Here is a 12,497-nt window from a genome sequence, read left to right as displayed (position 1 = left end):
CACATGAGTGCTTTGCGTCAGTCATGTCTGTGGAATGAGAATCCAGTTCCACCTCTGCCTGCTGGTGAACTTAAGAGCTTCCATTTTCTCCTCCATGAAGTGGAGCAGCTAATATCCTGGAATAGACAGTGGTAAGGATGGCCCTAAAGGTCTTGGGATAGTCTGTGGGTTGAGATTTGGAGGACTGAGGTGCACAGAATGAGTCCATCACTTCCTCACCAGTTTCTGGGTTTGTGGCCTGTCCGTTCACTGTGGTGTCCTTGGTTCCATAGCACGCAAAAGGTGCTTTATGATAACTGTACAGAACAGAGTGTGGGGCCTCATGGGTTAATAATAAAGATTAAAGCAGAAGTAAGTACATTAGAAAGGGGTGGGGTGGAGTAGAAGAATCCAACAGTTGTTTTCCTAGGGGCTAAGGCACGAAAATCCCTCGATTAAGGAATACAGAAACGAAATTTTAGAAATTTATGAAGTAACATGTTAAGATTTTTAAGTGTCATGCATGGTTACCTAAAATAGTACTGGTGGCCCAGTGCTGGTCTGCCACTTAGCCCCCCCAGGAAGTACAGATTCAGTTGGTGCATGTCCCATGTCCTAGGCACTTAGTCCAGTGCTGCTGGGCCTCCACTAAATCTTATCCCCAGCAGCTTCTCAGGAAAAATTCAAGCCTTAAGAGCTGTAATTGGGCCGGGCATGGTGGCTTACACCTGTAATCCCAGCACTTTGGGAGGCCGAGACGGACGGATCACCTGAGGTCAGGAGTTCGAGACCAGCCTGGCCAAGATGGCGAAACCCCGTCTCTACTAAAAATACAAAAATTAGCTGGGCATGGCGGCGGGCGCTTGTAATCCCAGCTGCTCGGGAGGCTGAGGCAGGAGAATTGCTTGAACCCGGGAGGCGGAGGTTGCAGTGAGCCGAGATCGCTCCACTGAATTCTAGCCTGAGCGATTAAGAGCGAAACTCCGTCTCAAAAAAAAAAAACAAAAATAAAAACAACGCTGTAATTGAAAGAAAATAAATGAAGTATGCTTTCAAATTAAGAAAAGTTACTTGGGGCGAAATAAGTCCCCAGAAGTCCTAAGAAACAGAAAGGGAATTAAATACCGATCAGAGCAGTTATAAATGAGTTGGAGAGGCCAAGCCCCCAAAATGAAAATACCTCAAAAGCTTATTTGGGGGAAGAGGTTGGAATTAGGTGCACAAATGTGTCTGATTAATATTATCAAGAAGAAAAATCACTTCAAGCGTAGACTGGGAATGGTCGAAAATTTAAAGCGTAGCTCAAGTCCTGATCTACAACTGCGCCACCTCGCTGGAAAGACGGCCTGGGCTGCAGGGAGGCGGCGCGGCCACTGGCTCTGGGCAGATCCCAACGCGGAGCTAACTCCCTGGGCCCGTGCCAGCGGTGGGCACCTCCAGCCAAACCTGTGCAGCGTGCAAACGGGACGCCCAGACAGACCAGGGTTTGTACTCGAGGAACGGGAGAGGGGAGGGGTTGGGAGCTGTCTGCTGTGGCCTCAGCGGAAAGTCTACCCCAGCCCGTGAGGTCCGGAGAAATACTTGCAGGTGGGACAGGCGTGGAAGCTCCTGCCGCGCTGCCCCGTTGCCCCAGGTAGGCCCAGGACGTGTCCCTGTCAGCGGGGACTGGGGAGAACGGTACCGGAAGCCCGTGTCTCGGAGGCTGCTGGGAGCTGTAGTCCCCGCGGGTGACGTAGTTGTGGTCGCTTTTCCGGGTCCAGGGGGGCGGAGTTAGAGGCGTGGCCTGGAGGCGTTTTAGGCGTCGACCCATTTCGTCGGCAGAGAGACCGGGTCTTGTGTGGACGGTGCTATTCTGGGCGAAAGCGTCAGCTTACGATTGTGGCCTGGGATTCCTGAGTGCGCGATGACGGACTCGGCGGGTGCTTGAGAGACCAGGGCCGAGGAGGGTCCTGTGCAGGTGGCTGCCCGGCTCTGAAAGATGCTTCCGCCCGAGCTTTTTTATTTTTAACGTAGCTGCAGCTGTTGCACACTAGTAATTTTCTGCTCTGCGACCGTTTTTCAGCGTTGTAATAATCACGCTAAAACTAGTGCAGGTTTTACTGCTTACAAGGGAGTTTTTAACAATTTTCTTAAACCGTGTTACACCACTACCTGTTCTTCCAGTTTTGTCCTAACACACACCGCGCGGGGCAGGAATTGTATGTTGTAGAAATAAAGACCAGGCCGTCCAGATGAGGACACGCAGAGGTTGACTCAGAGCCGGGTATAGTAGGGAGCCAGCCACGGTCCCCTGTGTTCTGTAGAGAGAGTCAAAGGCAGGTAGCGGGTGAGAAGACGTGCGTTCATAAGGGAGGGTTCTGAGTGGAGAACCCTATTGGCTTGGGGGGGAGCAATAAAAGGGTATACTGGCAGTCATCTAAGTCCTGACCTGTGCTTGTTGCCAGAGGTTGTGGGTCAGTGCTGTGTTAACTATATTTGGTTTGGCTGTTGTGTTCTTATTCATTCCCTTGGTGCCTCTATACCTATCTTCATCTCCGAACAGCTCCAGTAGATTCATCCAGTGAAAGTATCTGTGGTTCCTTGCTGTGGCTTTGCTAGTTCATGCTGAGCTACTTCCTGGTAGAATTGTGCTAACCATTTATATTCACAACAGCAAGGGTGAAATTGCAGGTTTGCTCTTGTTGCCACTAAACATTACAAATATTAGAAGTAAGTCATAATCTGTAGTTATTTATACTTTTATATTTGTTTTTAAGGCCTTATTTGTTAGGGACAATGTCAGGCTTGGTAGCCAAGGCTGGAGTGCAGTGGTGCAATCATAGATAACTGTAAAATCAAATTCTTGGGCCCAAGCAGCCCTCTTGCCTCCAAGTAGCTAGGACCACAGGTGTATGCCATCACACCTAATTTAAACTTTTTTAGAGACAGGGTCTTACTACATTGCCCAGGCTGGTCTCAAGCTCCTGGCGTGAAGCGAATCTCCTGCCTCAGCCTCCCAAAGTTCGGGGATCACAGGTGTGAGCCACCCCACTGGCCAAATTATTTAGAATTAGCATTTTGGAGGGGAGTTTTAGAGAGCTTTCTTGTTTCCTCTTGTTTTGTGCTGCCTCCTCAGCATTTCAGGACAGTCCTGGAGTTCAGTTTAGCAATGTGCTCTTGTGGACTCTGTGCCAGGACCCAGAGCCCCTGCCTTTCCCAGATATCCTCGTTCTTGTCCCCAGTGGAGGTTGGAGAAGGTTCTTTTTCCTGTGACCGTGCATACATGTACAGTGTCACAGATCCCTTCTCAACCCTCATTGCCTTTTGTTCTTTTCCCTATAACAGCTCTATGGAGATATAATTCACACATTGTAAAGTTCACTCTTGTAAAGTGTACAGTTCAGTGTTTTTAAATATATTCACAAGGTTGTACAGCTGTCACTACTGTCTAATTTCAGAACGTTTTCGTCACCCAAGAAAGAAACCCCATACCCATTAGCAGTCTCCCACCAATCCTCTCAATTTCTCCATTTCCTAACAATTACTAATCTACTTGTCTGTCTTTGGATTTTTATATTCTGGACATTTCATATAATATGTGGCCTTTTGTGTCTGGCTTCTTTTACTTAGCATGATGTTTTCAAATTTCACCTGTGTTGTAGCATATATTAGTAGTACTTCATTCCTTTTTATTGCCAATATTTCATTGTATGACTAGATCACAATTTGCTTATACATCCCTCAGTTGATAGACAATGGGTTATTTGTACTTGTTGGCTATTATGGATAACACTTTGGTGAACATTCTTATAGAAGTTTTTGGGGACATATGCTTTCAATTTTCTTAGCTATATATACTTGGGGGGAATTTCTGGGTCATGGATAACTATGTGTTTAACTTCTGAGGATTTGCCAACCTGTTTTGCAGAGTGGTACAGCATTTTATATTCCCACCAACAGTGTATGAGCATTCTAGTTTTTCCACATCCTCTCCTGTTACCATCTGTCTTTGGTAACAGCCATCCTAGTGGGTTTGAAGTATATTCCACTGTGGTTTTGACTTGCATTTCCCTAGTGAATAATGACGTTGAGCATCTTTTCATGTGCTTGTTCTCATTTGTCTTGCTCTGCTTTTGACTTAGAGTATCCTGAGCTCCAGCTGGACCCTAAATTGGATCCTCTTCCTTCTGAGAGTCCCCTGATGAACATTGAGGTTGTTGAGGTCCTCACACTGAACCAGGAGGTGGCTGGTCCCCGGAATGCCCAGATCCAGGCCCTATATGCTGAAGATGGAAGCCTGAGCGCAGATGCCCCCAGTGAGCAGGTCCAACAGCAGGGCAAGCATCCAGGTGACCCTGAGGCCGCACGCCAGAGGTTCCGGCAGTTCCGTTATAAGGACATGACAGGTCCCCGGGAGGCCCTGGACCAGCTCCGAGTGCTGTGTCACCAGTGGCTACAGCCTAAGGCACGCACCAAGGAGCAGATCCTGGAGCTGCTGGTGCTGGAGCAGTTCCTAGGTGCACTGCCTGTGAAGCTCCGGACATGGGTGGAATCGCAGCACCCAGAGAACTGCCAAGAGGTGGTGGCCCTGGTAGAGGGTGTGACCTGGATGTCTGAGGAGGAAGGTAAGTAGAAGGGTGGGTAGAGAGACAGCTTCATGAGGGTGTCTTGGAGGACCCTGTGGGGGAGATAAGAACTCTAGGCTTCCTGGGAAGGTCATGGGAAGGATTGTGTCCACTCCATACAGACCAAGGACATCCATGTTGCCCACGTGTTCCTGAGTCAGAGCCACTGAAACCCTTGCATTCTTTAGCCCTGCGTGGGCTTCTGATGGAAGCACACAGATGAAGTGCTTCATTTTTATCCCTCTGGCATCCCTGCTGCACCATAAGCCCTGTAGCACTTGATAAGATAGACAGGAGTACTGAGCTCACACAGCCTGCAGTAGCAGGAGAGACAGGGATTTGACAAATGAGAATGCATAGAAAAATGCTGGGACTATGAGGAGCTCAAGGTGATGGTAAGGCTCATGAAGGTCTGCAGCTGACACCTGGTGTGGAGTGGAACTTGGCCAGGGTAAAGAAAGGGGGCAGGAAAGATGTGCCATGCAGAGGGGAGCACTGCCTGTAAGGGCCAAGATGGAAGGGATCACAGTAAATGCAAAACTCAGAAAAATCAGGTATCTTTGTGATGGAAGGGAGCAGAGGTTGGAGCTGGCACAGCCGTGGGGACTTTAGTCCTAAAGCAAAGCAAAATGTTCTTCTAAAACAGTAGGGCTCGATCCCTGAGTTCCAGAACTGGTGGCGCCACTGGATTTGACCTTTAGAGATTCACCAGGCTGCATGTGTGGTGGATGGTGGACAGAGGATGGGGGTGAGGCTGGACACAGGCTACCCACAGCTATTGCCATGCCTTCTGATGGGGTGGTGTCTTGGATAGGAGTGATGGTGATGGCTGACTGGGGAGAGACTACATGTGTGGAGTGTATATTTGGGAGTAAGACTCCAAGACTTAGTTTCTTCATCAGGCTGAGTTTCACAGAACGTGCGTGCTTCTGCATTGTCTGCATTGCTCACCTCCATTTTCCACATTCACAGGTGCCCAGAAGATGTTTCTGATGTGAACGAATGATTGACTGGTTGATGTTTGTGATTGCAGGGAAGGGGAAGGTATCCTGCAGGGGGATGGTGGGATTCTAAGAGGCCAGGGCATCCTGGAGATCGGGTATCCGAGGCAGCAGGGCAGGCACTTGCATGAGTTGTGTCAGATGCACCAAGTCTGGGGTGCTGTACTTGGCAGAATAATTGCCCCAAAGGTGTCCATGTCCTGACTCCTGGACCCTGTGGATAAGTTGCCTCACATGACAAAGGGGACTTTGCAGAAACAATTAAGGATCTTGAGAGGGAGAGATGCACTGGATTATTTGAGTGGATCTAACATAACCACAGGGGCCCTTAGGAGAGGGAGGCTGGAGGGTCAGAGGAGATGTAGTGATAGAAGCAGCTGATAGAGGAAGAAGCCATAAGCCAAGTGTTTGGGGCGGCCTCTAGAAGCTGGAAAAGGCAAGGAATGGATTCTCCCTTGGAGCCTCCAAAAGGAACATAGCCATGCTGACACCTTCATTTTAGCCCAGTGAGGCACAAACCAGACTTCTCATCTCCAGAACCATGAGGTAATACATTTGCATTAATCTGAGCCGCTGGCATTGTGGCAATTCACTATAGCAGCAATAGGAAACTAGTTAGTTAGGTGCCAAGGAGACAGTTGTGGGGTTAATGAGGTGAAAGTCAGTGAATTCACCCTGTGTTTAACGTCAGGGGTGAATGAAATAAATTAGTGCCACAAAAGACAATGGGAAGAGGCTTTCCAGAGAACCCTGAGAATCTCACATTATGTGATCAGTGTGTTAGCTGGGATGCTTGGGTGTGACTGCTGCAAAGCCTTGCACAGAATGGCTCAAGGGAGAAGCAGAATTTATTGGAAAAGTTCCAGGGTGCTTGAGCATCAGGGAGGGCTGGACCCAGGAGCTCCAATAGTGTCCTGCAGACTTGTCCTGTCCCTCATTCTTACCTCTTCTGCTCTCCACTGGGTTCACTCATGGGCAGGCTGTCTGCCTGCATGGGATTTCTCTTTCCCAAATGTTCCAACTAAAGCCTCGTTGGCTCCAATCATCTGGCTACAGGCTGTGTTCATCCCAGATCTAATCACTGTGGCCAAGAGAAAGGGATGGTCCAGTGGGCCAGCCTAAGTCATCTTGTGGCCCACCTTGACGGTGGGGGTGGATTAGCATTGTGGAAGCCTGTGGACCATGTGGGGTCATGTGAGGAATGTTAGAATGAAGGAGCCGTGGTTACAGGGGCCCTTGGGCCAGGTGGAGCTGTTGTTTTCTTAGGTGGAGGAGACTTGGTGACGTTCACCTCAAGATGGCTGCATTTCATGGGTCCAGTGAAAGTCTCACCTTCCATGAGGTGGGAGGAGAGAGGGAAGAAGGAAGAGGTGCCCAAATAGGCAGGGTGGAGGGCTTGGAGGCCGGAAACAGGGGCTTTGACTGTAAGGAGGAGGCGTCAGTCAGCTGCGTCACAGGAGGGGCTGGTGCCCTCCGCAGCCCTCGGAAAGGGAAGGAGTGGGACCAGAGTCTCAGCAGTGAGGACACTGGTGCCCTGTGACCCTTCGAGGGTGAGCCATCCTGGGCCCATCCAGGTGTGGGCACTGGGGCACGTGCTGTGAGGGGAGCAGAGCTGGTGAGAAGGGAGGACAGGAGCAGAGGCTGTCATGGAGCCACAGTACGATGCAGGTGTGCGTTGGCCCCATGGGTTGCAGAGAGGCCACCCTTGCCCTGCCCAAGGGTCCCCACACCTGCTGACCTCCTCTGGCTGGTGTCTCCTCCCAGTACTTCCTGCAGGACAACCTGCCGAGGGCACCACCTGCTGCCTGGAGGTCACTGCCCAGCAGGAGGAGAAGCAGAAGGAGGATGCAGCCATCTGCCCAGTGACAGTGCTCCCTGAGGTAAGCGGGGAGTATCACCCTGTTTTGGTCACAGCATCTCCTGTGAGGCAGGCCCACCCCTGAGGCATCCACTCTGCCCTGGGCTTTCCTAAGACCTCACAGGCTGGGGCATTCTGAGATTCTGAGCTCTTAGGTCTGTGCTGAAGCAATCTGAGTATGAAGAGCAGCCCTGCCCTCCAGCCACTGTGGCATCACTGGAGACAAGGCATGGTGACCCGGGAGTTGAGAAAGCAGGAGGCAAAAGGGAAGGGACTAAGTGTTTATAGAGACTTGAGAGGTGGAACTACCACAGGCAGGCACATCTGTATCCAGGTCAGAACAAGAGAGCCCTCAGCCTTCAGAAATGCATACTTAGGTATTTATCTTTCGTATCTGGGATTTGCTTCAGAATAACCCAGAGCTGGGATGTGGGTGAAAAAGATTGGTCCTGATGGGCTGACCACTGGGGTAGTGGTATGTATGTGTCATTGGTCAGACCTGTTTGCACTGCAAGTGGCTTATACTGGCTCAAGCGTAGAAGTAAATTTATTGGCTCTCATGTATTCTCTGGTAGGCTTCAGGCAAGGCTGTATCCAGGTGATCCCAGGTGATGGGAAGAATCTCTGGCCAACCTGTTTCATGGCTCTGCTTTCTCCCCTTTCTTCTTCTTCTTCTTCTTTTTTTTTGAGATGGAGTTTCACTCTTGTTGCCCAGGCTGGAGTGCAATGGCACAATCTGAGCTCACTGCACCCTCTGCCTCCCAGGTTCAAGTGATTCTCCTGTCTCAGCCTCCTGAGTAGCTGGGATTACAGACAGCCGCCACTACACTCGGCTAATTTTTGGTATTTTTAATAGAGATGGGGTTTCACCATGTTGGCCAGGCTGGTCTCGAACTCCTGACCTCAGGTGATCCACTCACCTTGGCCTCCCAAAGTGCTGGGATTACAGGTGTGAGCCACTGCGCCTGGCCACTCCCCTTTCTTCTTAGGCAGATGTAAGCAAAATGCCTCAGATCCTGGCAAAGCAGGGTTGGGGGGAACCTCTTCTTCCCAAAGTCCCAGTCAGTTCCCCAGAAAGGACCAGTCATGGCTGTGCCAGGGTGACTGCCCTCCCCCAGGTCAGCCCTGTCGACAGAAGCAGGGGCTTGGTTGTCATTTCCACCAAGTCGGAAGACAGTATTAATAGGTGGAGAACCCTCTGCAGTGGGAAGATTTCAGCACTGGGCAAGCTGGATAGAGCCGTGGTTAGGATGGAGTGGTTTGCTTGTTGCACTTGGAGCTCTTTATGAAGCAAGGGCTCTGCCTCCCAGCCTGAGACCCAGACCCTGGTTTGGACCCAGTAGAACTCTTGTGGGCCCCGGGTTGGTGTCTCTGAGCAAATCCCCAAAGCAGGAGAGTTCAGAGCACCGTGAGCTCTGTCAGAACCTCCCAGCTGGCCTTTCTTCTGCCTTCATTGACAACCCTCTGACCCTCTTGCTGAGCATAGACACACATGTGATGTTACAGGAGCCAGTGACCTTCCAGGATGTGGCTGTGGACTTCAGCCGGGAGGAGTGGGGGCTGCTGGGCCCAACACAGAGGACCGAGTACCGCGATGTGATGCTGGAGACCTTTGGGCACCTGGTCTCTGTGGGTAAGGCTGTGCCCCCTCTTCACCTACCTCAGGGCTGGTAGGCCACGGGAGCCCCAAGTCAGGGGTGTTTACCTTCTCTGGACTCCACACTGGGCATTCCCTCAAGGGGCCCTTGCTCCATCCAGGGCCTGTAAGTGGAACTGTAGACCTGGGGCGGGGGGCACTGGGTGGCCAGAAGCAGCCTTAGGTCCAGTGAAGGAGTGATTTGCTATCTATCTCCTGAGGGAGTATGAGAGAACGGGAACTCGAGGAGCTCGGAGGACACTCCCTGCCCTTCCTGTCCCTTGTTCACCAAGGTCAGTGCTCCCTCCTGCTGCTTCATTGCTTTTCAGTCTCTCTCCAGGTTGCATGACTCTATTTGGAAAAAAAAAAAATCCTGACTTTTGAACTTAATTATGCATTTCATGCTCTCAGACCCATCCCAGCACATCTCTCTATGGTATCCACATCTGTTGTTTATTTTTTTCAGGGTGGGAGACTACATTGGAAAATAAAGAGTTAGCTCCAAATTCTGACATTCCTGAGGAAGAACCAGCCCCCAGCCTGAAAGTACAAGAGTCCTCAAGGGATTGTGCCTTGTCCTCTACATTAGAAGATACCTTGCAGGGTGGGGTCCAGGAAGTCCAAGACACAGTGTTGAAACAGATGGAGTCTGCTCAGGAAAAAGACCTTCCTCAGAAGAAGCACTTTGACAACCCTGAGTCCCAGGCAAACAGTGGTGCTTTTGACACAAACCAAGTTTCGCTCCAGAAAATTGACAACCCTGAGTCCCAGGCAAACAGTAGTGCTCTTGACACAAACCAAGTTTTGCTCCAGAAAATTCCTCCTAGAAAACGACTGCGCAAACGTGACTCACAAGTTAAAAGCATGAAACATAATTCACTTGTAAAAATTCATCAGAAGAGCTGTGAAAGGCAAAAGGCCAAGGAAGGCAGTGGTTGTAGGAAAACCTTCAGTCGGAGTACTAAACAGATTACGTTTATAAGAATTCACAAGGGGAGCCAAGTTTGCCGATGCAGTGAATGTGGTAAAATATTCCGGAACCCAAGATACTTTTCTGTGCATAAGAAAATCCATACCGGAGAGAGGCCCTATGTGTGTCAAGACTGTGGGAAAGGATTTGTTCAGAGCTCTTCCCTCACACAGCATCAAAGAGTTCATTCTGGAGAGAGACCATTTGAATGTCAGGAGTGTGGGAGGACCTTCAATGATCGCTCAGCCATCTCCCAGCACCTGAGGACTCACACTGGAGCTAAGCCCTACAAGTGTCAGGACTGTGGAAAAGCCTTCCGCCAGAGCTCTCACCTCATCAGACATCAGAGGACTCACACCGGGGAGCGCCCATATGCATGCAACAAATGTGGAAAGGCCTTCACCCAGAGCTCACACCTTATCGGGCACCAGAGAACCCACAATAGGACAAAGCGAAAGAAGAAACAGCCTACCTCATAGCTCTCAAGCCAGTTGAAGACACCTTGCCTTTTCAGCTGGACCCTGCAATATAACGTGCACAGGCCTGCTTGTGAATCAGGACTGAATGTGAAAGGGAAGCATTGAGTGAGGACATTCCCAAAACCAAAGGACAACTGAGGAGACTGCCCAGCACATAATGAATAAATAAGAAAATGAGTGAGGAGTTATTAACATCAGTTGGAAAAAAGATTTCCTATTCACTTGATATTGTTTGTTCACTCATTTAGTCATTAAAAGTGAGAATAATAAAATCTGAAAATGTTATATAATAACTTTAAAAAGCCAGGTAATTAATAATCTGCACTGATATTACATCCACAGTACCACAGTATTTATGTGTATGAATTAAGGATTAAAAGATAATGTGGATAAACTGTTGATCTATTTCTGTGTAGAACCTGTGTATTTCCTGTCTGCTTTAATATCTCTAGTAATGATTAATATTTAAGCAACATTAAAACACAAGGTAGGAGATTATCAGATAGTTCTAGAAGGTTCTGTGCAAGGCTGCAGCACCTTGGGCACAAGATACTATGTGAGTTGGGATGACTGGATCTTTCTGCTCCTTAGGGGGTTGTCATGATATGGTTAGGTGGAGGTAAGGAAAACTTAAACCCAAAGGGCTGGAAACCCCAGGCAAGTGTGGGGCTTCCTGGGAATATTCATGTTTCTTTTGTTTTTTTTTCACACAGAATCTCGCCCTGTCACCCAGGCTAGAGTGCAGAGGTAGAATCATAGCTTACTGTAGCCTCGAACACCTGGGCTCAAAGGATCCTCCTGGCTCAGCCTTTCAAGTAGCTGGGACTACAGGCATGCACCACCATGCCTAGCTTCATTTGGTTTGTATTTCCATTTTTCCTGAGAGACTATCACAAGGAAGGCAACTGCTCTGGCCAGGAGCCCATCACTAAGTTAAGCAAAAAGGCACTGGCAGAAATAGAGCATGTATTTGCCCAGAGTTCACATTCTTTCTCCAGGTCACATAGCCCATAGTATATGACCTGCTCCATTCCTTGTTCTAGGCTCCACCTTTGCTCTTGAGTTCTGTGTAACATTTAAAAACATATAAAACCCTGGACCAAACCAAAAATACTTAGGTTCAAGACACTGGTCGAGTGCTACTCTGCATAGCCTCTTTAGAACCCTTGGGTCTTGCCAACAGGGGTGAGGTGCAGTCATGCCATCTAGGGTGAGAGTACCTCCTTTCTCTGCAGAAATGAAAAACCCTTGGAGACAGGACCAGAGTAGATGCCTTGAGCCCATGTGCCTGGAGAATGATGGTGGTACACCAGCAGCCCTATTGTCATTCACACACTGGGCACAGGGCTTGTGGCTGCTATGTTGCTTCTAGTCATTTCAGCACCTTAGTATGGCATGTTAGCTTCTTTGAGAACATACGCAGTTGAAGAATTTGCCCAGGGATGTTAGTTGGTAAAAACAGCCTCCTCAGCTGTTCAGAACTGTAAAATATCACCTCTTAAGAATGAACCAAAGAATGGGACCCTTGAGATTAGAACCTGGTAAACTCAAAATTCCCAGATTCCAAATCCTAGACTGAGGGGTGAGTCCAAAGCTTTAGTGATGGCTTCAGGAACTGAGGTGATGGTTTGAACTGGGTCTGGGAAAATAAGGGACCCAGGAGTAGGAAAGAGGGGAAGAACATACTAGGGTATGGGAGAGCTAATTGGGACTGCAAAGCTCAAGGCCAGTGGGTCCATTCCAAGGTATGGAATGGCTCATCTCATGGCTGGCACCTGGGCTTGAGGTGGCTCTAAGGCTGAGTTCAGTTGTGTTGGGTTCTCTCATCCAGAGAGCCAGGGTTCCAACAGAATTAGGCAGAAACAGCATGGCTTTTTCTGACCCAGCCTAGGTCACGTGGTGTCACCCTAGGATAGTCTGTCCTTTACAAGCTAGTCATTAAGGCCAGCCAGATTCAGTGGGAAGGGGGT

At 49.4% G+C, this 12,497-nt stretch overlaps 1 protein-coding gene across 7 annotated transcripts in view; it reads left to right on the top strand.

The window, feature by feature from the left end:
- The window catches only part of ZNF274 (zinc finger protein 274), a 30,850-nt gene extending 19,929 nt beyond the window's left edge, over positions 1-10,921 (top strand). For 5 of the 7 annotated variants that reach the window (XM_055239820.2, XM_055239816.2, XM_063615284.1 and 2 more), the window contains 4 exons: positions 4,101-4,583; positions 7,349-7,464; positions 8,949-9,075; positions 9,545-10,921. In XM_055239820.2, the coding sequence (XP_055095795.2) occupies positions 4,101-4,583; positions 7,349-7,464; positions 8,949-9,075; positions 9,545-10,527 (1,709 nt within the window). In that variant the 3' untranslated portion in view covers positions 10,528-10,921. The remainder of the gene's footprint in view (positions 1-4,100; positions 4,584-7,348; positions 7,465-8,948; positions 9,076-9,544) is intronic. The other 2 variants (XM_055239821.2, XM_063615283.1) reach the window with 1 other exon arrangement.
- The last annotated feature ends 1,576 nt before the right edge of the window (positions 10,922-12,497 follow it).

The sequence above is a fragment of the Symphalangus syndactylus genome, chromosome 13 (genome assembly GCF_028878055.3).
Source record: "Symphalangus syndactylus isolate Jambi chromosome 13, NHGRI_mSymSyn1-v2.1_pri, whole genome shotgun sequence".
NCBI lineage: Eukaryota > Metazoa > Chordata > Mammalia > Primates > Hylobatidae > Symphalangus > Symphalangus syndactylus.
The sequence above is the reverse complement of the archived record's forward strand: the minus strand, read 5'-3'. Positions and strand labels throughout refer to the sequence as shown.